Source organism: Paroedura picta, chromosome 4 (genome assembly GCF_049243985.1).
Source record: "Paroedura picta isolate Pp20150507F chromosome 4, Ppicta_v3.0, whole genome shotgun sequence".
Taxonomy (NCBI): Eukaryota; Metazoa; Chordata; class Lepidosauria; order Squamata; family Gekkonidae; genus Paroedura; species Paroedura picta.
Genome location: NC_135372.1, coordinates 42,289,136 through 42,315,874, shown reverse-complemented (window position 1 = coordinate 42,315,874; position 26,739 = coordinate 42,289,136). Strand labels below are relative to the sequence as shown.

The window sequence follows — 26,739 nt, the reverse complement described above, 5'->3', positions numbered from 1 at the left end:
TTTTTACCATTGAAAACACCCTGAAACATTCTTCAGGCTTCAAGAAACCCCAGAAGTGGGAGCTCCAGTTGGGGCCTGGCATCCTTGCCACTGCTCAGGGATGTCAGCCTCCAGATGAGACCTGGAGAACCCCCATAATTAAAGCTCCTCTCCAGACTGCAGAGGTCAGTTCCCCTGGGAGGTGGGGAAGCCTCTGTGTCACTGTGCCCCAGGGAGGTTCAGGGATGCCAGTCTCTAACGGGGACTTAGGGATCCCCTGGAAGGACAGCTCCTCTCCAGACTGCAAAGATCAGTTCCCCTGGAGGAAAGGGCTGCTTGGGATGGGGATGGGGGATGGTGGATGGTGGATGGGGCTGTGTAGCACTTCTCACTACACAAACAGATAATACAATACAAAAGCATTCTTCCCTTCTATAATTGCAAACCTTATTAACTACAAAATCACCTCTCAATGTAGGAAATACCTGTCTCCCTCCTTTGACTGATCTGAGAAGCCATTGGCCAGAAGATCCAAATTTAAAGGGAAAGAATCCCATAAGTCAATAAGCAAGTCAAAAGAGACAATTCTCCTGAAACAGCTTCTCCTGTCTGTGTTCTAGTCACATCTCTTTAAGGCAATGGCAATTTGTACAGCTTGGTGTAGTGGTTATGAGCAGCAGCTTCTAATGTGGCAAATTGCATTTCATTCCCTGCTTCACCACATGCTGGGTAAGCTTGGTCCAGACACGGTCCTGTTAAAAGCTGTTCTACAAAGCAGTTTCTCTTAGAACTATCTTGGTGTCTGTTGTCGGGAGAGGAAGGGATTATAAGCCACTCTGAGACTCCCTTGGGCAGTGAAAAGCAGGGTATAAAAACCAACTCTTCTATTGGGAAGGAGCTACTGAGACATTGCTACTGTGAAACAGTGTCTCCCCTTCCACATGTCTCCATGGTCTCATGGTGCTTCTGTGCCCCATCTACAGTTTCCCCATCTTCCATGCCATTGGCCTCAGATTTGCTTTGTTGTGATGGCCTTGGAAAGATTGCAGCAAGGCCAAGGTGGTATCCATATGGAAAGGGAAAGTCTACATCTTCCACCCTCATCAGCATTATTTTCCCCGCTGCAATTGCCTGTGATGGCTACCCCCAAATCGTTCCTCCCTTCTCAGATTGCAAATTGCAAACTTCACATGACTTGCTCCTGAGTAAACAGTCCCAGGGCAGAGGCTTTTCCTGGCTGTCATGGGTCCCAGAGGGTCAAGCAGTGGACCATTTCTGGGCCTCCTGTAACCCCCCACATCCAGAAGGCACACAGAGGTTGCCCCAGCCATCTTCTGAGTTGAAAGAGGCCAGGATGCCAGGGCAACTTACTGGCAGCAGGGCATGCTTTGAGGCCAGCTCCTCTTCTACCCAGCAAACTTCTGAAACTGGCAGGAAGTTGGAGACGGAGAGCAGACTCCTTATTAAGCCCTTCCTGGCTGAGTGCTGCCTCCTGATTGGGGCTAAACTAAAAGGGCGGAGCATTCCTGACCGAGGGGCATGACTTACTGATGAGTAAACATTCCCAGGGTAGAGGCTTTTCATGGCCACCCTGGGTCCCAGACAGCCAGCAAGTGGGCGTTTCTGGGTCTTCCACAGGCCTCCCCTCCAGAAGGCAGCTCGCTCCCCTCCCATGTCCTCTGAGTTGAAAGTGGCCAGGACAACATACTGGCAGCAGGGCATGCTCTGATGCTGCCCCTTCTTCCACCCAGCAAACTTTTGAAACCAGCAGGAAGTTAGAGGTGGAGAGCTGACCCTCTTATCAAGCCCTATGTGATTAGGGCTCCCTCCTGATTGCAGCTAAACTACCAGGACGGGGTCATTCCTGGCTGAGGGCCATCTCCTATCTCCTATTGGGAGGGAATGAATTGTCTGCAAGCAATTTGAGTTGATAGGCCCTCATTGGCAAAGTGCAATTTGAACTGATTGGACCCTCTCTATTGTTGACACCCCCCCCCCAGGGAAGGCCAATCAGGTAGGGATTGAGCTGTCAACTTGAGCTTTATTATGTTTAGTGATGAAAGATGATTATAGTGTTTGATTAAAAAGTCTAAATGGTGATTTGTTTGGAGCCTACAGAAGAAGAAGAGTTGGTTCTTATACACTGCTTTTCTCTACTTGAAGGAGTTTCAAAGTTTCAAAGCAGCTTACAGTCGCCTTCTCTTTCCTCTCCCCCCAACAGACACCCTGTGAGGTGGGTGAGGCTGAGAGAGCCCTGATATCACTGCTCGGTCCGAACAGTTTTATCAGCACCGTGGTGAGTCCAAGGTCACCCAGCTGGCTGCATGTGGGGGAGTGCTGAATCAAACCTGGCTCTCCAGATTAGAAGCCGCCACTCTTAACCACTAAAGGCAAAAAGGTGAGAAGGGCTGGGCAGGTGTGATATAATATTGCTTTTGCCATTCTTTAGGCATGATGCTATTTTTACTAATATGTGGAAATGCCCTAGAATTCTACCTTACATGGACAAGTGCTGACACCAGCTCCTTCAGTTTGCAGCTATGGTGGGTGAAGAACAAGCCAAGATTGTTGGAGAACAAGCCAAGGCTGCCAGGGTGTCTATTCACACATCCTGCACATACAATAAATATAGATTACAAACCTTCCTGCACATGCAATAATTATAGATTACAAACCTGTTCCTTTGTAAAAACAAGCGTGGTATAGTGGGTTAAGAGTGACAGGCTCTGATCTGGAGAACTGCGTTTGATTCCTCAGTCTTCCAGATGCAGCCAGCTGGTGACACGACTAAAAGTGATATCATAGCATTATTGTGTATGACACTGTGACACCTAGTAGTCCTCCCCCCAAGAAAAACCCAGGTAATGCCAGCCTCCGTCTAGAACATTCCTCTTTCAAATGTGTGGGGTTTTCCACCATTGTTTGTATTCTCCAGATTTCCTTCATATTTGTCTCTGGAAGTTGACATCGAATTTGTACCTGGCTCTCCCCACAGTCTCCGAACGGGAATACTGAGGATTGGTTTCACGTCATACTGTTCATGTTTATTTTGGAGGCACTGGCAGCCAGTCCCGCCTCCCATGGTTTTTTTGGGGGCATCAGCGGCCAATCTCTTAATAACAAAGAGGGGGTCATATTGTCATGTGACAATCTTAGAAGAGACCATTTGTGGTCCAACAGGGTTGTCCAAGTCTCACTAAATGCCATGAGTGAGCCAAGTAGACATATGGTGGGTTGACACTGAGAATGATATCAAGAACATATCCTGTGACTCTTGGGGAATAGGATCGGCACAATGGAAGGATTGCACACTATCACCCTACTGTATCTTGGCAAAGTCTAACAGCTAAATAGGACATAGGTTGTTGTGAGCTATTACTCTGGGAATATTGAGATACTCCTCTTTGCTCCCACATCACCCATGGTAGGATTGTTGTACAATTGAAGAACACCTTTGCTTGCTTTGGTGTCCTAGATGAACTTGTGACTGACCATGCAACTCAATTCACAGAGGCAGAATTGCAAACACTGCAGATGCCTTATAACCAGATTACTAATAGCCCTTACTATCTTCAAACACATGGAAGGTGGGTGGGAGAGAGCAATAGAGTCTATGAAGAAAATATGAGGATGAAATGATCAACAGTGACCCAGTAAAATCAATGGGCATCTCCTGGATAACCCCTACGGAGAATTACTACAGGTAGTTTACATCTGATATTGTAAGGTTGCACTGAGATGTGTGAAGCTTTTAATATTGTGATGTGTTTGAATGTCTGTGTTTTTTGTTGCATAATGAACCACCGTTGTATGCCACCCTGAGCCGCTAGGGAGGGCAATGTATTGAATGAATGAATGAATGAATGAATGAATGAATGAATGACTTTGTGCTTGTTGTAAACAAACAAACATATTGATCTCTTAAACTGTAGGCCCAAATAGTTGTTGGATACAGCTCAGGAAAAATAAACCAGAACACTTGTTCCTCTTCTGAACTGTTGTGACCCGAAAATAATTCCAATGACAAAACTAAAAGTGATTATGAACCTGTCTGCAGTTGAAAACAATTTTGGGCCACTTCACATGTATAAAAAATCCTTATGTTCCCTATGTAGGTGGTTGAGAGAGATGGCCGGTGGGTTCTGTGCTTGGAACTCAATTCCAAGGCATAAGGGGGCCCAGTTTGGATTGAGATGGCAGTGCATGGGAAGACAAGGCTTAACCCTTTCCCCAAGTACTATTTTCCCAGCCTGAAGGGAAAACCTTGCACATCAGTACATATGAGTTTTCCCAGGGGTCAGTAGGGGCTTTTTTGGGTGGTGAAAACAGGAAGAGAAAAGCTGAAACCCTCTTTTCTGTTGGAATGTGCAAGATCTGCAGTGTGCGTGATTGAGCAGAATATAAAGAGGGGACATCTATGTATTTAGCAAAGTTAGATCAAGAATTTCCTAGTATTTTTCTAATTATCTCCTCCAGTGTCCTGATTGGTTCAGTGGGCAACTTCCTGTTCTTTTGAGCTCACTTCCTCGCTGCTTGCCATTAGAACATCAGTTGAATAGACATAATGACTGCAGACCACGGTTAGAACAGTGAGTTAAGTCTCCCTCTCTCTCCTTTCTGCACAAAGTTGTTTCTCTTCCGAATAAAACTGTTTTATTCTTTTAAGCAGCCTGTTGCTTCACTTCTCTTCTCTTGCATAGTCAAATTCTGCCAACATTTCCTTGCCTGCTGCAGATTGTATCTCTCTGTGTATGAGCATTGTCAGTCCCGTGGGTGACCGGACGACTTGGTGTCATGTGAACTGACCACCAGTAGCCTAGAGACAGAATTAATATATCACTTGATGGGGGAAAAGACTTGGCAGATTCCATCTACTGTACTTGAGTACATCTTTCAAGAAAAAAGGCAGATGCGGGGATAGTTGTAACACCATTCGATCACTGGGTGGCACTGCAAGTAGTTCTAGAATGGATGTAGCGGAGCGTGGCTGAATTAGGGAAGGGCGCCCAGGAAAGTACTTGCAGGAGTTAAGGCTGGAGGAAATGATGGCTGGGAGAGCTCTGGAGAGGGAGAAGGCAGAATGGAAGGTGGATGAGGCATATCTGCAAAAGGAATAGCCTAGGCAAGTCAGATCTCAGAAGCTAAGCAGGGTCAGCCCTGGTTAGTCTCTAGATGGGAGACTTCCAAGGGACACCAGGGCAGCCAATGGCAAACCACCTCCGAACGTCTCTTGCCCGGCTTTCAGACAGTCCTAGGATCTCCTGGTTACATTACACACACACCATGCACTAAATAAATAGCCAGAATAACCACAGACCTGCTATTCAGACTTAGCCCAAAGCCATGCTTTTGAAATTCAGTGTTCTGATTATTTCCTTACAGTAATAAGGCTTTGGGGTCTTGGGGATAACTTAAAATACGTGATTAACAAAGAGTGGTAGCTGCTCAGATGTAACGTTGTAGAGAGTAGCTTTAAATCCAGGACTTAGCTGCTCTAGTAGTAAGCAGGATTCCTAACCATTTCAGGAAAACGCATAATCTTAAAACATTTTCTAAGTGTGAGGGCTGGTTCAAGAAATCCTGATGGGGAAAATCTTTACTGGAGTATGTGAGGGCCCTGTTTCTTACTTTTGGGATGCTTTTCCAGGAGCATCCATAATCAGGGATGGGGCAATGGATTTAGCTGGAAAAAACCCCAAAACATTTTGTCTTTTTGTGTTGCTGATGGCGATGGGTTGAAGATGGGATGCAAATGTATCAGTCAAAGGGAAAAGTGGATTTTGATGGGGCAATGACAGAGCAATGTAAAAATGCAGCCAGCTGGGTGACTTTGGACCAGTCACAGTTCTCTCAGTGCAGTTTGGGCAGAGCAGTGCTCTTAGAGCTCTCTGACCTTCACCTACCTCACAGGAGGTCTGTAGTGGGGAAAGGAAGGGAAAGGGGGTTATAAGCCACTTTGGGACTCCTTCAGGTAAGTGAAAAGTGGGGCATAAAAACAATAGCTGCTCTTCTTAATTCTTCTTAATAGCTGCTGCTTCTTAAAAAAGAAAACTCCACACACCTTTCTAATGGACACTGGTGGAGGTAAAGTGGAGTCGCACTGTTGTCCAACAAGGTTTATTTATTATTTGATTTGATGACTTATTCAGGTGGAAGGAAAAGGGTGTGTGGCAGGCTTGCCAACCTCCAGGGGGCGGCAGGAGATCTCCCGGGATTTCCATTGATCCATTCCCCTGGAGAAAATGGCCACATTGGAAAGGGGGCCTCTATGGCATTGACTGTACCCTCCCCAGATCTCCAGGCGTTTCCCAGTCGGGAGCTGGCAACCCTGCGAAAGCCCTCTCCCGTGCCCCCCGGGCCAACCCACTGAAAACCAACCAACCACAGAGGGGACGAGGGCTTGTCTCCGGCCGTTCCAGCGGCCGCGACCCTTCCCGCCGCTCTCGCTAGCTGCCAGGGCGAGCGGGGGAGGCGGCGCCTCGGAAGGCGGCGCCCTTGGGGGGGGGGGGAGGAAGTTTCGCTCTCGGGCCGCCGCCGGCAAGAGACGCGCGCAGGGGGGAGAGGCGGCGGCGGCGGAGCGGCGTGTGTGGCAGCGCGAAGGAGCAGCTCCCTCGGGGAAGGCAGGCACGGTCCCCGGCGCGCCTTCCTGCAGCTTCGCCATGGGCGGCTCAGGCTCGAGTTTGCTGGACGAGAGCAAGTGCACCTACATCCGAGGTAGGGGTCGGAGCGGGGCCGGAGGGGGGACTTTGCCCAGCCTGCCTTCCGAGCGCAAAAGCGTGGCGGAGGCGCCTTTCCACGCGCGGGAGGCCGGCCACAGTTGGCGTGAAGCATCCGCAAGTGTCTCCACTTTTCACAGGGGGTGGGCTTGGGCAGGGCAGGGCATGTGCGGCGTAGCGCTACGGCTTGCGCACCAGGGCGATGCCTGCCTGGCATTCGGCTGGCGGGAGAGCGCATCCGACGCGCCTTTCGGAGCTGCTCGTAGAATAGAAGCGTCTCATAACCGAATGAGAGAATTCGGACTCTTTGCGGGTTTTGTTTCTTAGACGGCGACGTAGGTTCTCTCCTCTTCCCTCCCCGCCTCCCGGTCCACTCAACGGCTTCGTCTGACCGTCGGACGCGTGGAGGCGCAGGGCAAGACTGGGGGCGGCCGGGCCAATTCAGGCGGCAAGCCCGATGCGCTTCCGCGCTGCGCAGCCCCCGGCCAAACTTCTTGCGAGCGAGCCTCGTCGCGCTGAGCGGGACTCCGAGGGAAAGGGTCGGCCTGCAGGGCTATTTGGGTGCCGATGGCTACAGACACCGCGGGAACCAACCAGCGGCATCCCTTGCGTGCCTTTGGATAGGGTTGCCAGGTCTGGGTTGAGAAATACCTGCAGACTTTGGGGGTGGAGCCGGGAGTGGGCGGGAGTTGGGGCAGGGAGGGGTTTAGTATAATGCTATGAAGTTGCCAAGAAACTGATGCGTGGAGTGGGGGAGATTTGGGGCAGGGAGGAACCTCAATCTCCACTAATGTTATGGAGCCCACCCTCCCAAGCAGCCATTTTCTCCCAGGGAACTGATCTCTGTCGCCTGGAGATGAGCTGTAATTCCAAGGCATCCCCAGGTCCCGCCTGGAGACTGGCACCCCAGACTTAGAAGCTACGGCAATGTTTAGCTCCGAATCGACTTACAGTGCCTTTGGTTTAGCTTGGGGAGTGGAGGGAGCTGTACCCTGGAATCTGAAGTGTGCACCTGGGAGAAAGAGAAGATGAGGAAAAATGCTTCTGGCCAGCTACAGTTTATACAATGGAAAGAAAGCAACAGCGGAAGAACTATTTTTTTACACCATGCTTTTGACTATCTGAAGGCTTCCCAAAGCAGCTCACAAGCACCCTTCCCTGTGAAGTAGGTAGGGCCGAGAGAACTCTAACAGAACTGCTCTAACAGAGAGCCCCTACAGAACTTCTTTTCAGGAACTGTGACTGGTTCAAGGTCACCGATCTGGCTGCATGTGGAGGAGTGGGGAATCTTTAACCTCCCACACCATGCTGGGATTGTGGCATCTGCGGCCGGGATCCAAGAAGAGGCTGGTGGGGAATTCTGACCTTTGGTGGTGGATGCAGTGCTTACCTGCTATCATCATCTCTGGGAAGGAGTCATTGCTTCTTGTCTCCTTGAGTGAGCAGAGCTGACTGCTCCTTAACTTTGACACACTTTCCCAGTGACACATAAGACCCAAAGGAGAGTTTTTAAAACAGCAACAATGCCTTGAAAATTAATTTGTTTTACATGCTGCCATTCTAGTCCACAGACATATTTTGGCAACAACTGGGCGACCATTAAAATCACGCAAGGAAGCGCCAGTGAAGTGAGCTGAAACGACATCAAGTGGGCCCCATAGTCCAATCTCGCCAGTTCTCGGAAGCTGAGCGTGGACGGCCTTGGTTGGAGTTTGGGCAGGAGGCCACCGGAAAGAAGTCCACAGTTTGCAATGGCAAACCACCTCTGAACATGTCTTGCCCTGAAAATCCCGTAGAGCAGAGGTAGTCAACCTGTGGTTCTCCAGATGTCCATGGACTACAATTCCCAGCTGGCAGGGGCTCATGGGAATTGTAGTCCATGGACATCTGGAGGACCACAGGTTGACTACCCCTGCCGTAGAGTCATTGCGGGAGCTTTTGGTGTTCTGCAGGGCCTGCAAAACAGAACTCTTCTGCCAGGTTAATGGTTGAGGCTGGTGCAGCTAAGAGGGTCAGCATTTAGCATTGTCATCCATGCTCCCTCTTCCCACCCCTCTACATAGATTTTTTTTTTGGGGGGGGGGTTAGTGGGTTGAAGACCACCATGGTACTCAGGAATCTGTTTTATTGTATGTATGCCCGGAATTGTTCTAATGGGGTTTTTACTGGGGTTTTATATGGACGGATTGTAACCCTCCATGAGCCAGTTCGGGAGTGGTGGGTCTAAGTCTAAATAATAAATAAATAAAATAAGTCGGCTTCAACTATACGGCAAAAAAAGCAGAGGACACCAGTGCAGCTTAATAATCTCAGTTTTAACAGCCTCCAGCAAACAGATTTCCTCATTAGATATGTCCTAATCAGCATTCCAGAAGGAAGCCCAAGTCAGACTGTGAACAAGGTGAGCCTTTGTCAATACAGGGCATTCTGCAGGCGTGCCTGCCTGATTTCTGGACATGGAAGGGAGTACGCCAGGGTTGAGTAGTGATTGGAACAGGGATTCCCGACCAGGGGCCTGTGGATCCTGGGGGTCCACAGCCTTTCCCCTTTTGCCTAAATGGATTTGGCCCCATGCTAGGAAAATACTCACCTGTCCGGAGGGCTTGATGGGTAGGCCGTGGGTGTAAAATCCAAAGGGAGTGAGAGTCAGTTGTAGCATGGCGTGTGTGGGGTGGTCCAGGCTGTCTTCTCAGCTCCTGCCCTTCTTTCCAGCCTACATGAGGCAAAGCCACCGTAGTAGTAGTAAAGGTGGGGGGATGGAATGAAAGAAGGGCAAAAGGTACAGGTAGTTATGCCACTTCCTGGAGATGAGGCAGGGAGGCATGGCTGGCTGACATCACTTTTGGGGGTCCTTGAAGCCTGAACATTTATTTCAGGGGCTCCTCCACAGTCAAATGGTTGGAAAAGGCTGGGTTGGAATGTTGGCCTAAAGGATAAGAAGAAATTTAGATTCCAGGGGTACTTTAAGACCAACAGATTTTTAATCAAGGTGTAAGCTTTCATATGCATGCACACTTCCTCAGATACAATTGCATCTTCATTGCAGCCAGCTGAGCTCCTGCTGTAGCTGCCACAGTCCCTGCTTCAGGCTTTTTTACTTCTGTTATGTTTTCCGTTGGACCAGTGTTCTGGCCTTCCGCATGGATTGTTGCTGTTGGTTGGGGATAGTTTGGTTGGTTGGCTCTGCCGGGTAGCCTTCACGTCACCTGCATGGTTGCTGCCCTCTTACTTTAAGAATCATAGAACCATAGGAGTTGGAAGGAACCTCCTGGGTCATCTAGTCCAACCCCCTTCACTATGCAGGACACTCACAACCCTATTGCTCATAGAGAGAGGGTTTTTTTTTTTTTTTGCTGTCAAGGGACACCTGACTTATGGCAACTCTGTAGGGCAGCCTTTCTCAACTTTTTTTTACAGTTGGGAAACATTCATCAGGCTTCGAGAAACCCCAGAAGTGGCACGATTGTGCAGAAAGTGGTTGGGAAGCAGAGCTGTGCACCCACCCACCTGGGACTCCTTCCCTCCCCACCCCCTCCAGGCCCATCATTGGCCATTTTGGGAGGGGCAGTTTAGGTCAACATGATCATATCTGGTCATATCACCTGATAAATGTTTAACAAATACATTAAACATAATTAATTCCGCTTATTCATGAAACCCTGGTTGAGAAAGCCTTCTGTAGGGTTTTCAAGGCAAGAGATGTTCAGAAGTGGTTTGTATTGCCGGCCTCTGCTTGGCACACCCCTCATGTTCTTTGATGGCTCCCCATTCAGATACCACCCTGCTTAACCTCTGAGATTGGGAGCTTTCATGACATTATGCTGGTGTGGTGATATCCTAGGCTTCTTGGCTCCTGGAGTCTGATAATGGTGAGGCAGGGATTTCGTATGGGACCTGTCCTTCAGTTATCTTTTCTGTGGGTAAATTCAGCCAATTTATGGCCACCTCATAGCTGTTTTCAAGGCACATGATTAAGCGGCAGTGGTTTGCTATTGCCTGCCTCTGAAAAGGCTTCTTTGGTGGTCTCCCTTCCATGTACCGACCCTGCTTAGCTTTGGAGATCTGGCTGTAGCTTAGCTTTGGAGATCTGGTGCCCCATCCTGATATTGTTTAGTCGGGGAAGATTGCAAGATGTTGAACTCACCCAAACTCTTCATCAATTTGGATGTAACTACAAAAAGAAAAAAGGAGGGGGTGGGGAGAACAGGGGAGCAGATGTTTCAAATGATGGCAGTGAAACCTAGCTGTGGTAGATTTGGTGTGAGATGCCAGCAGGCCTGTTTTTTTGCTGCTTGTGTTACTGGCAAGATAAAGTAAACAGTGGTGGAGAGTCATTTCATTGGAGAAACAAAGGCCAGGAAAGTCCAAACGTCACACAAAACCCAAGTGAGGAGCACAGATCTCCATGAAGGCTGACTACAGAAGGAAACAATTGATAGGCTTCACATTGTGATGTTTGAGATAAATTTAAGATGGTGCACAAGGTACAGTCAACTGTAGTCAAACTGGATAGGTCTAAATGCAGCCATTTCCTCAGGCTGCTCCCTGGGACAAATCACTCTCTTTCTCTGGTGAAATTTTGGTGAAATCACTCTTTTTCTCTGGTGAAAAACTGTATTGGCCCATTAAGAATTCAGAACAGAAAACAAAATCCATATAATACCTTGTATTAGGGCCAGCCTGATAATATTCTCACAGTATTATTATCAACAAAAGAAGATCAACCAGATTATTCATATTCTAATAATGCTGCTGACTCTGGATTTGAAAGAAGAAGAAGAAGAAGAAGAAGAAGAAAAGAGTTGGTTCTTAAATGCTGCATTTCTCTACCAGGAGTCTCAAAGTGGCTTACAGTCGCCTTCCCTTTCAGTGAGGCTGAGAGATTCCTGATATTACTGCTTGGTCAGAACAGCTTTATCAATGCTGTGATGAGCCCAAGATCACCCAGCTGGTTGCACGTGGAGGAATCCAGAATCAGACCTGGCTTGCCAGATTAGAAGCCACCGCTCCTAAACACTACACCAGGGGTAGTCAAACTGCGGCCCTCCAGATGTCCATGGACTACAATTCCCAGGAGCCCCTGCCAGCAAACGCTGGCAGGGGCTCCTGGGAATTGTAGTCCATGGACATCTGGAGGGCCGCAGTTTGACTACCCCTGCACTACACCAAGCTGGCTCTCCCTCATAGGATTATTTTCCATTGCCAAGATCTAAGATCACTGAGGACAATAAAAATAGGATTCTTTCTATTGTACTTCTGATCAATTCTATTTCATAATTCAGCCCAGCAAATAAAGTCTGCCACCCTTGCTAAAGACACAATAACGTTGTAGAGAGAGAGAGAGCTTGCGTATGGGAACCAGGTTTCAGTCCAGCTGCACCATCCTACTGGATCTTTGGATTCTTCCTATCAGTCTAAGGGTGGCAAAGCTCACGGAGCTGCCTATCCCTCCACATCTCCCTCCCCTCACTTTTCTCATAACAATAAAAAGCAGCTTCCTGACTCCAAGGTTTGAATTTTTGAAAGCAGTTGTCTGGCCCTCTGGGGACACAGGGATATATTTGCCAGGGACCATATGAAGCTGAGAGTCAGTGCTGCGAAGCCAGAGAGGGTCAATGCACAGCGCAATGACATTACCGTGCACTGTATTTAGTTAAACATTACAAGGCAGAGGGGGAAAGAGCCAGAGAGATTCAAAGAAATGTGCCGCATGAGGATTTTAATTGCTAGCTTTCCACATGCTTTCCACCTGCTCGGTCAGTCTAGTGTGTCAAAGTGTGTCTTGAATGTCACTCCAACCTTTGTGCCATGTAGGTCCCTTTCATCCTGCATGAGTGAGTCAAATGGCAACTGCCACAATTTTCCCTCTGTTAAACGTGCTGAAGACCTGTCTTCTTCTTGTGTACAGGTCAGGGCTTTGAGTTATTTTAATTTAAAAAAAAATCAAACTAAACAGCCCCCTGGTAATCCAGATTCTGCAGAAAGAGCAACTGCAGCCTGAATTAGGTCAATTCTGCACCAGCGGAGCAATTCTGGGCTGCCGCTGGTACGTTGCTTCAGAGACATTTCAGCACCAGATCATCTCCAGCACTGCGCGGGGGGGGGGGGGAGACAGGTGTCCTGCTGAAAGGAGTCCCCCTGGGAAACGCAGTGACAACAGGTAGGTTCTGCTACGCAGGGGGTGACTGAAGTGGGCAAGATGCTCACAGCAGCAGACCAACCACATGGGCCCCTGAACCTCCTTCTCTTGGACCCATGCAACAGATATGACCAACCATGGGCCTGTTAGATTATTGACTATGTTACAATATTATTTCTCTGTTTATTGTTATTATTACTGTTACGTTTCATTCATTGTAATCACTGAGTTCAGTGTATTGTTCTTTTTAGTTCTATGTTAACCACCCTGAGCTGTAGGGGAGGGTGGTATACAAATGTAATTAATTAATTAATAAACAAGCAAATGCATTAAAAAAACTAATTTAAAAAACCCTGCCTTTGACTGCTGGAAAGTAGATGTTTCATTGATTTTTGAGATTTCGTTTTCAGGCCTAAGGGTGAGGAATTTGCTTTTGAAGGTGAAGAACAGAACCTGCAATTTGCAGGAAACTGGTTTTTGCATCCAGTGCCATATTCTGCATTTTACTTGACGAGTATAAAATGATGATGCCATATGCCCAGTCCTGTCCTGAGCAGAGACATACATACAGGATGGATATATGACTCTGTGTTTGCAAGCACTTACCCAAATTCTTCTCAAATTCTTCACTGTCCTTCCTTATCTCCTATTTACACTGTATGCACACCTCCCCACACCCAGGCGACTGCTCAAATAAGGGGTCAAGCCTTATTTCTCCCTTGCAGACGAGGGAGGAAAGAGCTGCTTCAAATACCAAGCTGGGACAATATTTGCAAGGGAAAAGTTCAATTCTGCAATCTATACGCAGCTGTCTAAAGGAGTACACTCAGTATAATTCTTAGCAGTGATATATCATTAAAAGGTTGAAGTTCCATTGGCCTAAACTTACAGGGCATGATCCGGCCACTGATAAAACATTTCCAATCCCATTGATTTTGAACTGAAAATTTACAGTACGGTCCCAGGCTGCAGTCACACACTTAAATCCACATGGACTTGGATGGATTTAGAATGGTGTGACTTTACTTAGGCTGCACTTCCAAATACTTGAACTAGGAAACTAGGAACACTGTAAACTAGGAACACTTTCCTGGAAGTAAGCCCCATTGAATAACATGCTTACCTTTGAGTCAACCTGCATAGGCTTGCTACCCAAATCTTTGCAAATGAAATCTGGGATGTACAGATGCTTAACTTGTAGTTAATATTTGCCAACCCATGTTATTAAATTAATGGGAGACTTTTTACCATGTGCAAGTAAAATTATCTTGAGATAATTATCTTGGAAACATTATCTTTGCCTACAGCCTTTCTTAGAGTTCAGGTAGCCCTGTTCCTAAAAGCATGATGTAAGTTTTTGCTTTAAGTTCTGTGTTGCCCTTCCTTAGCTCCTTTGTATTCACCCACAAGCACTCCTGAAAGGTGCTCGTCCAGTCTCTTCCTAAAAACATCCAATGTAGGAGGCTTCATCACTCTCTGAGGTAGCATATTCCCTCTATGAAGAGCCCTTACCTCTGTCTTTTCTGTCATGTCCTGCATCCTGCTTTGTGATGGAGGATAGCTAGTGAAGGGCCAAATCTTGAATCTGACGTCTGTTTTTATTCCTCAGCCAAGAACCAAACTCTGGCATTCCCAGGGGTAGAGGGGAGTGTTTCATCAGTTAGTGGACCTCTAAGCAGAGTTACACCCTTCTAAGTCCCACTAGGCCAGGGGTAGGCAAACTGTGGCCCTCCAGATGTCCATGGACTACAATTCCCATGAGCCCCTGTCAGCATTTGCTGGCAGGGGCTCAGGGGAATTGTAGTCCATGGACATCTGGAGGGCCACAGTTTGCCTATCCCTGCACTAGGCTAAGAAAGACATAATCTTTTTAGGACTGGGACTTAGCCCAGTGAGACTTAGAAGGATGTAACTTCGCTTAGCAGCTAATATGTGCTAAGCCTGAGCTGGCCCATGCTACCTTCTCTCTGTTAAGAGTTTAACTGGGGAAAAAATGGTAATGGGGACAAAGCTCATGACTTGAGGAATTGTTGCTTATTGAATGAACTGTAATATCTGTTGCTGGAATGCACTTCCCATCCCCCCCCTTTAATTATTCCCAATTAATAGTGTAATTCAGTGTTGTGATTGTAAACTGTGTTTAGAATTGCCCTGCTATGATGCTGAGGATATGTACATGATGTTGATGTTAGCCATCGAGTCGTGTCCAACTCTTGGCTGTTGCCACATCTTTTGATCTTGCACTGCTCCTTTTAGTTGTGTAATGTTCCATCCAGCGTCCATTTTGATTGTGTCTAACCACCGTGTTCTTTGCCAGCCTGTTTTCCTTTTTCCACTGACCAATCCTATCATAATGGCTCTCTCCATCGAGCTGGATCACATGATATGGCCGAAGTAAGTGAGCCGGAGTTTCGTGGTTTTGCCTTCCAGTGATCTATCAGGCTTTATGCGCTCTAGTGTTTCCTTTTGTGACTTTTGCTGTCATTGAAATCTGCAGAAGCCTTTTCCAAGCTCCAACAAATTGTAACTGATTTATGGCACCCCTGCAGGGGCCCTTCTGGGGAAGAAACAGGCAGAGGTGACCTGCCGTTGCCTTCCTCTGCAGAACCGTTTTTTGGTGATCTCCCGTTCAAGTACCGACCCTGCTTAGCTCCTGAGATCTGAGAAGGAACTATGCTGTGCTGCCTTCCCTCCTTTATGAGTTTAAGTACCAGGAAATATGGAAACAGATGAGACTCACGTGGAATGTTGTTTCTTGAATTAACTAGAGTGTCTGTTTCTTGGTTGCATTTCCTGTTTGTTTCTTTCATTTTTCTCTAGGAGTGTAATCCAGGTTTGTTGCTCTGCTTGTTGTTTATATTTCACGGGCCTTTAGTCCATTTTTCAAAATAATTCTGTAGTCTTTCTTGAGTCTCATTGAGAAAGGTGAAGAAATAAATAATGAAATGAGTATCACTGGGACTTGGGCAATAAGTAAAGATGGTAGCAGTGAGATATATAATCTACAAAAATAGCAAGTATTAAGAAGTGTTTTTTTACCCCTCTTTTCACTGCTTGAAGGAGTCTCAAAGTAGTTTACGATCACCTTTCCTTCCTCTCCCTACAACAGACACCCTGTCAGGTGGGTGAGGCTGAGGGAGCTCTGATAGGACTGCTCGGTCAGAACAGAACTATCAGGGCTGTGACTAGACCAAGGTCACCCAGCTGGCTGCATGTGGAGAAGCGGGGAATAAAACCTGGCTCTCCAGACTAGCTGCCGCCACTCTTAACCACTAAACCACGCTGGCTCTAAGCTTCAGTTATATTCAGGGTATCCTCTTCCAGACTGCTAGACGGTTACCCAGAGATGGCATCTGGTGCTTTGAAACTTTTGTACTTCTGAGAAGATCTAGTGTTTGCTGTGGAAGACATAGAGATTTTAAAAGAGATGGGTACCTCTAAATGCCCCTTGCCTTGAAAACTTTACGGGGTCGCCATAAGTTAGCTTAGACTTGACAGGAAACCCCCCCCCCCCAAACGAATAACAGATGGGAGAAGAAGGATGCACTTTCTGAATAATGAAATGACAAAGGGGGGGGGGGTTGTGTTTTTTGTTTTTGTTTTTTTTGAGTGGGGAAGTTGCACAGCCTAAAATCAAGATGATAGAAGCAGAGGGTTATCTTGCCCTGAGGAAAAGGCTCTACATTGCATCATGCTGGCCAGCTTACAAAGCCGATCCTTGTCGAACTGGTTGAAGGAAATGTCAATGACTTGGACTGAGCCATGCAGTGTGCTTGTGGTTCCACATAAATGTCTGCAGTTTGTAAGATCAGGTATTTCAGGTAATTCAAGCATTGTATTATTGCAGGGAGAGGTAGCCAGCAATTCTGGAGAACTAGCTGCCTGATAGCCAGCTTGTTTGCTCAGAAGTTGCTTTACGAATTCAGTGAGGCATTTAGGGATGGACATCGGTTTGCATTCAGAATCAGTGGGAGTTAATTTGGCATAAACGTTCCTTTGAACTGGGGTCTCAGTGGAGAACATGTTCTTTCGCATGTAACTGCTTGATCCTTAATTTGTGTGAGGGCTTGTTATGGGATTAGATTATGGAAAGTCCCTATACACCGTATTCACAATAGACACTGTTTACTCTACAAAACAAAGCAAAAGGCCAGTTTCCCACCTATATTATACCAATATTTTTCTTCTGGTGGTGTTGGAAAGTGCTGTCAAATCACAGTTGATTTAGCATGGTGTAGTGGTTAAGAGCAAGAGACTCTAATCTGGAGAACTGGGTTGGATTCCCCACCCCTCTACATGCATCCATCTGGGTGACCTGGGGCCAGTCACAGTACTTTTAGGGCTGTTCTGGCAGAGTAGTTCTCTCAGAGTTCTCTTGGCTCTGCCTACTCCACAGAGTAAAGGAAAGGAGTTTGTAAACCCCTTTAGGGTGCCTTCAGGTAGTTAAAAGTGGAGTATATACAGTATTTGCTGGCGTATAAGACTACTTTTTCCCCCTGAAAAACATGCTTCCAAGTGGGGGGGGGGGTCATCCTATATGCCAGGTGCACTTCAGTACTGTAATGTAATGTAACAAACTCTATAGTTTGAGTGGAAATGTTGGGGGGTCGTCTTATACGGCCAGTCGTCTTATACGCCAGCAAATACGGTATATAAAACCAGCTCCTCTTTTTCCTTCCTGTTCTTCTTCTTTTGACCCTGTAAGGTTTTCAAGGCAAGAGAGGAATGGAGATGGCTTCCCATTGTCTGCATCTGCAAAGCAGCCATGGATTTCCCTGGTGGTCACTTATCTAAGTACTAACCAGGGCTGACCCTGCTTCTTCTCAAAGATCAATAGCCTCGACTAGAGTTCATAGTAGATTGGAGGGCTGACATCTACTGGCATCAACTGAGGAAATGTTAAACAGTCCTTTCTTCCCAGATCATGGCTCTGATCCAAACTGGCATTCCTCAGCTGGTGCTCATGGGAATTGTAGTCCATGGACATCTGGAGGACTGCAGGTTGACTACCCCTGCTATAGGACATGGCTTTTTTAAAAAACAAGAGAGCCCAAATGAGTTCAGCTGCATCCCCCCTGCCTCCTACTCTAAGACTGTTCTACGGGAAGTCTTTCCCCCTATTTTTGCTGCTCTACATGCACAGAATGCTCTATATCAGTGGTCCCCAACCATTCCGAGGCTGGGGACCGGCAGGGCATCGGGCCGCACCTGCACGGACCGGCCGCGGCCGCGGGCCGCAGCTGTGCATCGGGCCGCGCCCATGCATTGGGCCGCGCCCGCGCCACGCCCGTGTGGGCCACGCCCGCACATCAGGCTGCGCCCGCGCCGCACCCCCGCGGGCCGCGCCCGCACATCGGGCCGCGCCCGCAGGCCACGCCCGCACGATGCGCGGCCCGGCCCTGATTCCCTCTCCCCGCCCTCCCGCAGTAAGAAGCTTCCCGGGCCGCAAGCTTGCAGCCTGGGAAGTTTTTTACTGCGGGGGGGGGGCGGGGAGAGGGAGCCGCGGCCCGGCGCCATGGCCTTCGCGGCCCAGCACCGGGCCGCGGCCCGCAGGTTGGGGACCACTGCTCTATATAGAGCAGCAAAATGGCTGCCTTCCCAGCGTGCTTTGCACATGAGAAAATGGCTGGTAGGTGTGTGGTGTGACAAACCATTCCTTCCCCTGCAGTGACATTCTGAGCCCATTCGGGAACCTGGGCCCGAGTCCTTACATGAATCTGTAACTTGGCCTTAAAATAAAGTTTTGTCAGGAAGTGAAAAGTTCAGTTACGTGAATCTTCCTTAAGTCTCAGATAGCAAAAGTCTAAGGCTCTAAACATCTTTTAAAATGCTGCTTTTCTCTACCTCACTCTGTCATGGCTATACTCTTTCAACCAGAAAAGCAGAAACGTTTAACAAAGAATCCTTCCTGAGCATCTTGGCTTTCAGGCAGGGCAGACCAGACTGAAATCTCTGAGATTTTGGGCCTTCGTTTCGTCCAGCTCCCGTTATACGTAAGCAAAGCAAGAACAGAAAAGGGCAGCATGACTTAGAGCTGCAAATATGTGAGTGCAAGCCCAGTTTTTACTTTCGCATCCAATCTGAAAGTCATGTTTATCTGCACATCTCCCCCGGGTCATCCCCTGCCAAGCGATTTTTGCTAAACCTTTGGCTTCGACTCCTGCTTTCACTCTACTAGTCCCTTGCTTGGAGTTCCCTTTCAGTCTGCTCTGCCTGTCTGCTGGCCTTTGAACTTGGTTGAAGGGCAGGTGGGGTTTTGTCTTGGTGTCAAAATCTTATTTCCACAAAAACTTCCTCATCCTGCACGCAGTTCCAGAACACTGCCAGAATTGTTCATGCAATTGCATTGACTCACAGTACTTGTGCAAACCTTCCTCCTTCCTTCCTCCTTTTGGACTGTGAGATTTTTTTAAAGATTAGATTTTAAGACTTTCAGAGTGTGGGTCTCGTGCTTACCCAATAAACGATTTATTTATAACCCATTTTTTCTGGGTTTACAGCGTTCTTCCTTTCTCCATTTTACCCTTCATAACAACTCCCTGGGACCATTTCTGCAGTACAGTAAATCTCAGCATCAGTGTTCTTAATTATCCAAACAGTTTGAGGTAGGTTAGGCTGAAAGACAGTGACTGGCCAGCAACCAAGTTTCCATGGCAGAGTGGGGATTCAAGTCTAGATGCCCCAAGTTCTGGTCAGACACTCTAACCTGGAGTCCCCAAAATGATGCCCCCTGACATCTTTTCTGGTGCTCACTGAGTGTTTTTAGAAAGTGGGTGGGACCAAGTAAAGCTTTTCTCCAGCAGAGCTTCTAATTGGTCACTTGAGTTATGATTGGCTGCCATCACAGCGCGACAAACTTCACCGTGCAGTGATTAGGAGGGCCAACTTCTAATCTGGTGAGCCGGGTTTGATTCCTTGCTGCTCCACATGCAGCCAGCTGGGTGACCTTTGGCTTGCCTTTGGCACTGATGAAGCTGTTCTGACAGTGCAGTAATATCAGGGCTCTCTCAGCCTCACCCACCTCACAGGGTTTCTGTTGTGGGGAGAGGAAAGGGAAGGCAAATGTAAGCCCCTTTGAGACTCCTCTGGGTAGAGAAAAGCAGTATATAAGAACCAACTCTTCTTCTTTGTAATCTGTATATATAGGAGAAAATACTTTTAAACCATACATTCATTTTAAAAGACATCCTGTTAAACAGATGTTCTGCCTGAAACGTTGAAGAGTTACTGTTAGAGTTTAACCTTACTCCCTGACATTTTGTGGTTGGTCCAGTCTCCTGTGGCAGCCATTCTATGGTTGGCTCCATCTTCTGCAGCAACTTTATGGTGGTTGCATCCAACATCCTGTGTCCCAGTTCCAAAGATGTGGCTCTGACTGGTACTCCACATTGACTCTCAAAAATGGCACATGTATTAGTGATACATTGCAGGTCTTTTATTTATAAAAGTCAGCTTTTGAGATTCCCTCACATTCTGTTGGTACATTTGGGTAGCCCAGAAACAGAACCCAGGACAAAGCTTAGTGAATGGGGGCTTACAGGCCCAGAGCAAAAATTCTTTAATAGAGACTTATTGTATGGAGGCAGATGGTAAATAAAATCATCTGGTAAATAACATCCCATTAAGCCTTTCCTAAAGGTGAGAGCCAGTGTGGTGCAGTGGTTAAGAGCAGCAGACTCTAATCAGGAGAACTGGGTTTGATCCCGCATTCCTCCATATGCAGCCAGCTGGGTGACCTTGGGTCTGTCACAGTTCTCTCTGAGTTCTCTCAACCCCATCTACCTCATAGGGTGTCTGTTGTAAGGAGAGGAAGGGAAGGTGATTGTAAGCCGCATTGAGATTATTTCAGGTAGTGGAAAACGGGGTATGAAACCCAACCTCTTCTGCCTCCTTATTCTTCTTGTACTACTACTACTGGGCTAGGATATTTTTTCCTCTTGGCAGGTGACAAACCTGTAAGTGAATGCGGGAGTTGCAGGGCAGAGAGAGCCAAGCTGAGATCACGGCAATCATTGGGAGGGGGGTGTTTTGCCCTCACCCCAATAGTGATCCTGGATGTAACCCTTTCCCCAATTTAAGTGATTGGTTACCACTCAGATCAACACAGGAGGGAAGCGGCCTTCTACGAGTCAGACCGTTGGTCTATGAATGTCAATACGGTCTATTCTAACTGGAAGCAGTTCTCCATCATCTCAGGAAGAGGTTTGTCTACATCCCCCTCAGCCTGCTTCTTTTCCAGAGACCTTCTCCTAGGAAAACAGAAGTTCTTCTGTTGTGAGTGTCCTGCATAGTGCAGGGGGTTAGACTAGATGACCCAGGAGGTCCCTTCCAACTATAATTCTATGATTCTACTGAACCACAGCCTCACTGTGGAAGGTAAAACAGTGCAGTTGGAGGAGATGTCATACATGTCATCTTCCTTCACACTGGCTGAGTGATCTCATTTTCTGAGATATTTAGGGAGCTGAACGTCAGTACGTTTGCATGCAAACACAGGAGATGGCCAAGAACATTTCATGGTTTTTTGCAAGAAAGCACCTTCCTCCACTCACATCTCTGCCATCATGTTAAGGGGTGTTTTGATAATGAGTAATACTGAGGACTTTCCTTTTTGTAAAATACCCTATTCTACAAATGGGTAACTTACTGAATCTAATTTCTAAAGAGGAGCACTTTTATGTGTCACGCTCATATTTGGAAGTGCATCCTTTTTATCACTGCCCTGCAGGAAGGGTCTATACTGTATTGTGGGTTAAGCACTTGAAACCACATAACCATAAATTGTAACAGCAGATAAAATGTTTGGGTAGTCTGTTGCTTTGGAGACAGTTTCTGATAACTGTTTGAGGCTTGCACCCGAACTCTCTTGCAAGAAGTTGTGAGGATTGATCTGCTTTATTCTCTGTTACCTTCCTTTGCTGAACTTGAACCATATCATCCTTCTTGTTGCAGATTATTTGTCCATAGTTTTTTATAAAGAAATTTACAGTGTAATCCTAAAGAGAGTTGTACCTTTCTAAACACACTGACTTCAATGACTTTAGAAGGGTATGACTCTGCTTAGGATGGCACTGTTTGCATTTAGTTTAAGGCTGCCTTAAGTAAGAATTTTCAGTAGAGTGGGTATAGGATGAAATTTGAAAGGGGGATTACAAAAAATTAATTCTCTCTTCATGAGCTGCGTGCGGTGGTTAATTTATGACAGGGGCAGTCAAACTTATCTTTCTAAATAAGGCAGCACATAGAAGGAACACAGCGTAGAGTTAGAGGATCTAAGGGAAGCTATTATGCCAAAATGATCATACAGATTTATGATCATATACTTTGCTTTATTAAATACTAGCAAAAAAGCCCATTTTATTTCGTAATAAAATGGGCGCTAGACTGACCTTGTGGCAGCTCCGCGGGAGTGGGAGCGGACGTCTTCGGGGCTTGTCCGGGCGAGGCGTCCGCAGCGTGCGGGAGAAGGCTGCAGGCCCCCCCCCCCCGGCAAGGGTAGCCATCTTCTGCCGCCTCCCGGCGGTCGGAGCAGCCATCCAGTTTTAAAAGGAGAAGCTGGGCAGGGAGGCTTCTCTTTAAAAAGAGAAGCCGGCTTGCTGGAGCGGCGGCCTGACGTGGCGAGAGGCGCAAAGCGCCTCTCGCCGCGTCAGGCCGCCGGGCAGGGAGCCCCTGGCAGCTGCGCTCTGCGCGACTGCCGGGGGCTCCCTCAGGAGGCGGCCTGACATGGCGAGAGGCACGAAGCGCCTCTCGCCATGTCAGGCCGGGAGCAACTGCGAGCCGTGCTGCACGCGGCTCGCAGTTGCTGGGGCTGGGAATCAGAGGGACCAATCGGCAGGCACAAAACGCCTGCCGATTGGTCCCTCCGATTGTCATGAGGAAGGGTCCAATCCGGACCCTTCCTCATCCCGGACACATCCCGCCCCAGAACGCCTTACTCCTTTATTTAGTCCGTGGCGCCCGCGACGCCACGGGCGGTGTACAGGTAGGTTCGAATTAGGAGTGCTCATAATATTGAATGGGTGCTAACACCAAACAGACAAAAGTTAGGGTAGTACAACAATGTAATTGTCATTGAGGCTTCTGTGCAAGCACACATGGGACTGGACATCATGGGCCAGCCTCAGGCCAGTGGGGACTCCTCAGAAGGAGAGCTGAGCAACAAGAGCTCATCCCATGCAGATTCCCAGCAGGATGAGATGGAAAGGCAAGCTGCTTATGACTCACAGCTGGAGATACATGGAGAAGCTCCTCAGCCTTACAGCTTGCTCTGGCCTTTCCAGCCTGTGACCAGCTGAAGATCCCCCTCTGTCAGCTCACCAGAGACTCCTACAGAACAATGCAGGCAGCATCTGAGAAGTGAGCTGCAGACTAAAAGGCACAGTGCATGGTTGCTGGCTTGTCGCCACCTGCATGAGATGGATAAGTCTTCTCAGGATGAAAGCTAGTGTTTGCATGGAGAACTACGTGCAGAGTGCTTGCTGCCACTTAACCTGCCTGACTCCTGTCTTGCTGGACTCCTGCTGCTTTGCCTGACACTTGGAATGTCTCACCTTGGACCAGACCTTTGGACCTTTGCCCTGCCTGATTACTTTAATCTACTGGCTTTGGGCTTGTCTTCCTCTGACTTTTCCTCCTCTTGAGGGCTTTGACAAGACAGCTATGCTTGTTGTCACCTCATACCTCCAGCCAATCAAACATATTGTGCACACACACTGCATAGACAACTCTGCAAAGCTTTAGAAAGTTCGAAGCTGTGACAGCCCTTCCCCTCCCTTGCAGAGCTGGTTTTCCCAGGTGAATGGAGAGAGGGAGCAATCTTCCTTCAGGCTTCTCTTTGCTGCTATAAGGAGAAGATCTGTGTGAGAGAGTTCTGTGTTGCAAGTCCTCCTCTTCTGGGGACTTTTTCTTGGATAGTGTTTTTTTCTTGAGGGGAAAAAATGTGCAGACCGTGGCACCAAAGTGCTGAATCCGATGATCATGCATCATGCTTACTACGCCTGGGTGAGTCGCACAGTACAGCAGCCTGTGGATTCTGCCAGCAGTTTATGCCAAAGGGCAGGTAGATCAGGGTCCAAAGATTAAAGGTTGCCCTGTGGGAAGAGGCTCAGGGGTGGGGGCTCTAACCCCTTCTGGTGAATAAAGCCACTCTTGAAAAGTGGCTCAAACTCCTGAAGTTGCGCTCCATTGGATCCGTTATCCAGGAATTTGTCTAAATCCTGTTAGAGTTTCAGCGCAGTGTCAAAGCCACTCATTAAACAGAAAAAGGAGAAACACGTTGCCCCACTCACAGGCATTTCCTGCCTCTCCGTGAGGCTCCTCTTCCTCTCAGCGCTAATCACTGTCTCCCTTTTGATGCAATCACCACTTGGATGGAACCTATATTGAAACGGAAGATGTTCACTCAATTCTCAGAGAATGAAGTATTTGAGGTTTTGGTTCCTTTAGATGGTGCTGATCCAGAGAGATCTAAAGGCCCAGTGGAACATTATTCCACCCAGTCCTTATCTAGTTTCCCATAGGAATCTCAGTATGCTCCCTGGCTTCCTCCATGGAATCAATTTGACTCTCAGAATACTTGGCAACAGACTGCATAGTGTCTCCTATGTCTCCAGACTCCTGTGTCTCCATCTGCCATCAGAATTGATCAGCAAAGCCTTCCCTCAACATAAGTGTCTCACCCATGTCTGATCTGTCTGGATCCAACCCTGCAGGCACACATCCCTCCCTTGTTTCCCATCATGGGCTACTCTGAGTTTAGGGCCATACCCCTCATATATGAGGGGGTTATTAGGGTTTGCAGTACACCTTTCTGTTAATTTTTGCTCCAAGTTTTAGTAGGCGGGAGGGCTGGTCTGTGTTTTTAGGCAACCTCATCAAATCAAATTAGGGTTTTAGCATTGAGATTAGAGATTGTTAAATGTCTATCTTCTGGGGCTGTCTTGTTGTCCAGACACCACATTAATGGCCAGGGGTCTTCTTTGTCACCCAACTCAGCCCCATGCTACAGCTTGGCGGGACCTAAGGATAGTGGTATCTGAATTCACCCTAAGACCATTTGTTCAATTGCAGGAGTAAGCCTATGAGTTGAGTTAAACCACTTGAGGTCAGTTGCAGGCAGAAGGTGCTGTTCCTTGTCCAAGCAACTACAGAATGCTCATAATGTTCACAGCTAGTGTTCCCTCTAATTCTCCCCCTACTGAGTGGAGCAGTTTGCTTCCTGAGCAGAATAGAATTGTCATAATCTTCAAATGGGCCATTCGTTGTGCAAGACTCTGCATGGCTTCAGATTGCTGTTGAGTGGGGCTTCCTGTGTTAATGAATGGCTGCTCATGAGCACAGTTTACTGTCACTGAAATGGGTTGGCCAGAGAACACACCTTTCTAGCTTGCTGAGTAGGCTAGGCTCCAGCCTCAGCACTGGAGCTTTCTTATTCAACCTCTCATGAGTGATAAGGCCACATAATGTGGGCAGTACCAGGTGGCCTTAAGAATGTCAGAGTTATGGGTCAGTTATGCCTGGGTATGACTAGGGTGTTGTGTGCAAAACTCAAGATAGAGAAGGTAACATTAGATTGTGAATTCACTCTTTCACGCTGGCACGAAGACTTAGAAAACAACATTTCTCTTACAATTGAAACTGCAAACAATGTTATTGCCTTGCCTTGATTAAAATTGAGTAGGACTTCACAAAGGCATACAAAATTGTTTCTTGGGAGCGATACAGCCCCAAAAGCCACAAGATGTCTATTCCTGGCTTAAATCCCATCAATATTTTGCCACAATTGCATCCATATTTGCCAAAGAGCTTGTGGAGTCAGTTATATATTCTTGGAAAATATCCCTGGTCTACTGGTTTGTTATGAGTAGTCAGGCTGCCATGTAGCTATCGAGCTCTCTCAGCTGCAGCTCTGCTTCTTTTGTGCATTTAAATAGTTTCCCCCGTCTTTCTCCTGATACTCAAGGCTGTACACAGGTGACAAGAACTTGGAATAAAAATTTGCAAATGCTTAGCAGTCCCACCTATTCTGGGGAACGGAATCGCCTTCGCATGTTGAAGTTCTACATGTGCATCAGAATAATCACACACTACTCTCAATTTGGTGTATTGAGCTTTGTCTACTTACAAAATAGGACATGAACTCTGCATATAATACAAGACGACCATTTGAACCTTATGACTGTGGAGTATAGTTATATGAAGGGACTGCCAATGAAATCCAGTAAGTGTGCTTGTCTGCTTCAGTTTACACCCTGAGCTTCAACCCAATCTGTGGAAATGTCCAGTCAGGGTCAGCTGAACTTCCTTCCTTAGAATGGGTTGGATTCATCCAGCTTATTCGCTCAGTCTCATTCAGTTCTCCTTGTTACTACAGCCCACATTCAATACTGTCTTTCTCTATGCAGGTGCCATCAACGCCATAGTACTCTTTGGGGGGCCCTTTCCTATCAGTGAAAATGCTGGTTGGGTCCAACCAGTGTGTATAAGACTAGAAAGTCCAAATTATGTAAGAAAACTCTCATCCTAATAAGTTTTCTCTCATGTACATGAGAAGAGCTAAGCAATGAACAGTTTTAATGGTTCAGAAGATGCTGATGGTGAAATTCACTTGATAGACCTCATTGTGAAGACTTTCTAATTATCTCTTGTGATTCTTCAAATACTCTTGGTATGGTGTGGACGGAAGCCACATCAGCAGTGTATCAAGGCCACTTGCCACAAATGGAGTGCCTAATTGTTTTTAGTCAGAAGCATGGAGTACTGAAGTGGTCACACTATCGATACTTAATGGGATAGAGTGGCTGAAATAAGAATGTGGGTGGGGGGCAGACTTGAGGTCAAATCCCCATGCAGCTGTGTAAGCTTGGTGGGTGACCTTAGGCCAGCCATTCTTTCTTGGACTAAGCT

At 47.3% G+C, this 26,739-nt stretch overlaps 1 protein-coding gene across 1 annotated transcript in view; it reads left to right on the top strand.

Annotated features, from left to right (window-relative positions):
- Positions 1-6,497: 6,497 nt before the first annotated feature.
- NIBAN1 (niban apoptosis regulator 1) overlaps positions 6,498-26,739 on the top strand; it is a 75,922-nt gene continuing 55,680 nt past the window's right edge. The window contains exon 1 of the mRNA XM_077332650.1: positions 6,498-6,693. Within this exon, the coding sequence (XP_077188765.1) occupies positions 6,639-6,693 (55 nt within the window). The 5' untranslated portion in view covers positions 6,498-6,638. The remainder of the gene's footprint in view (positions 6,694-26,739) is intronic.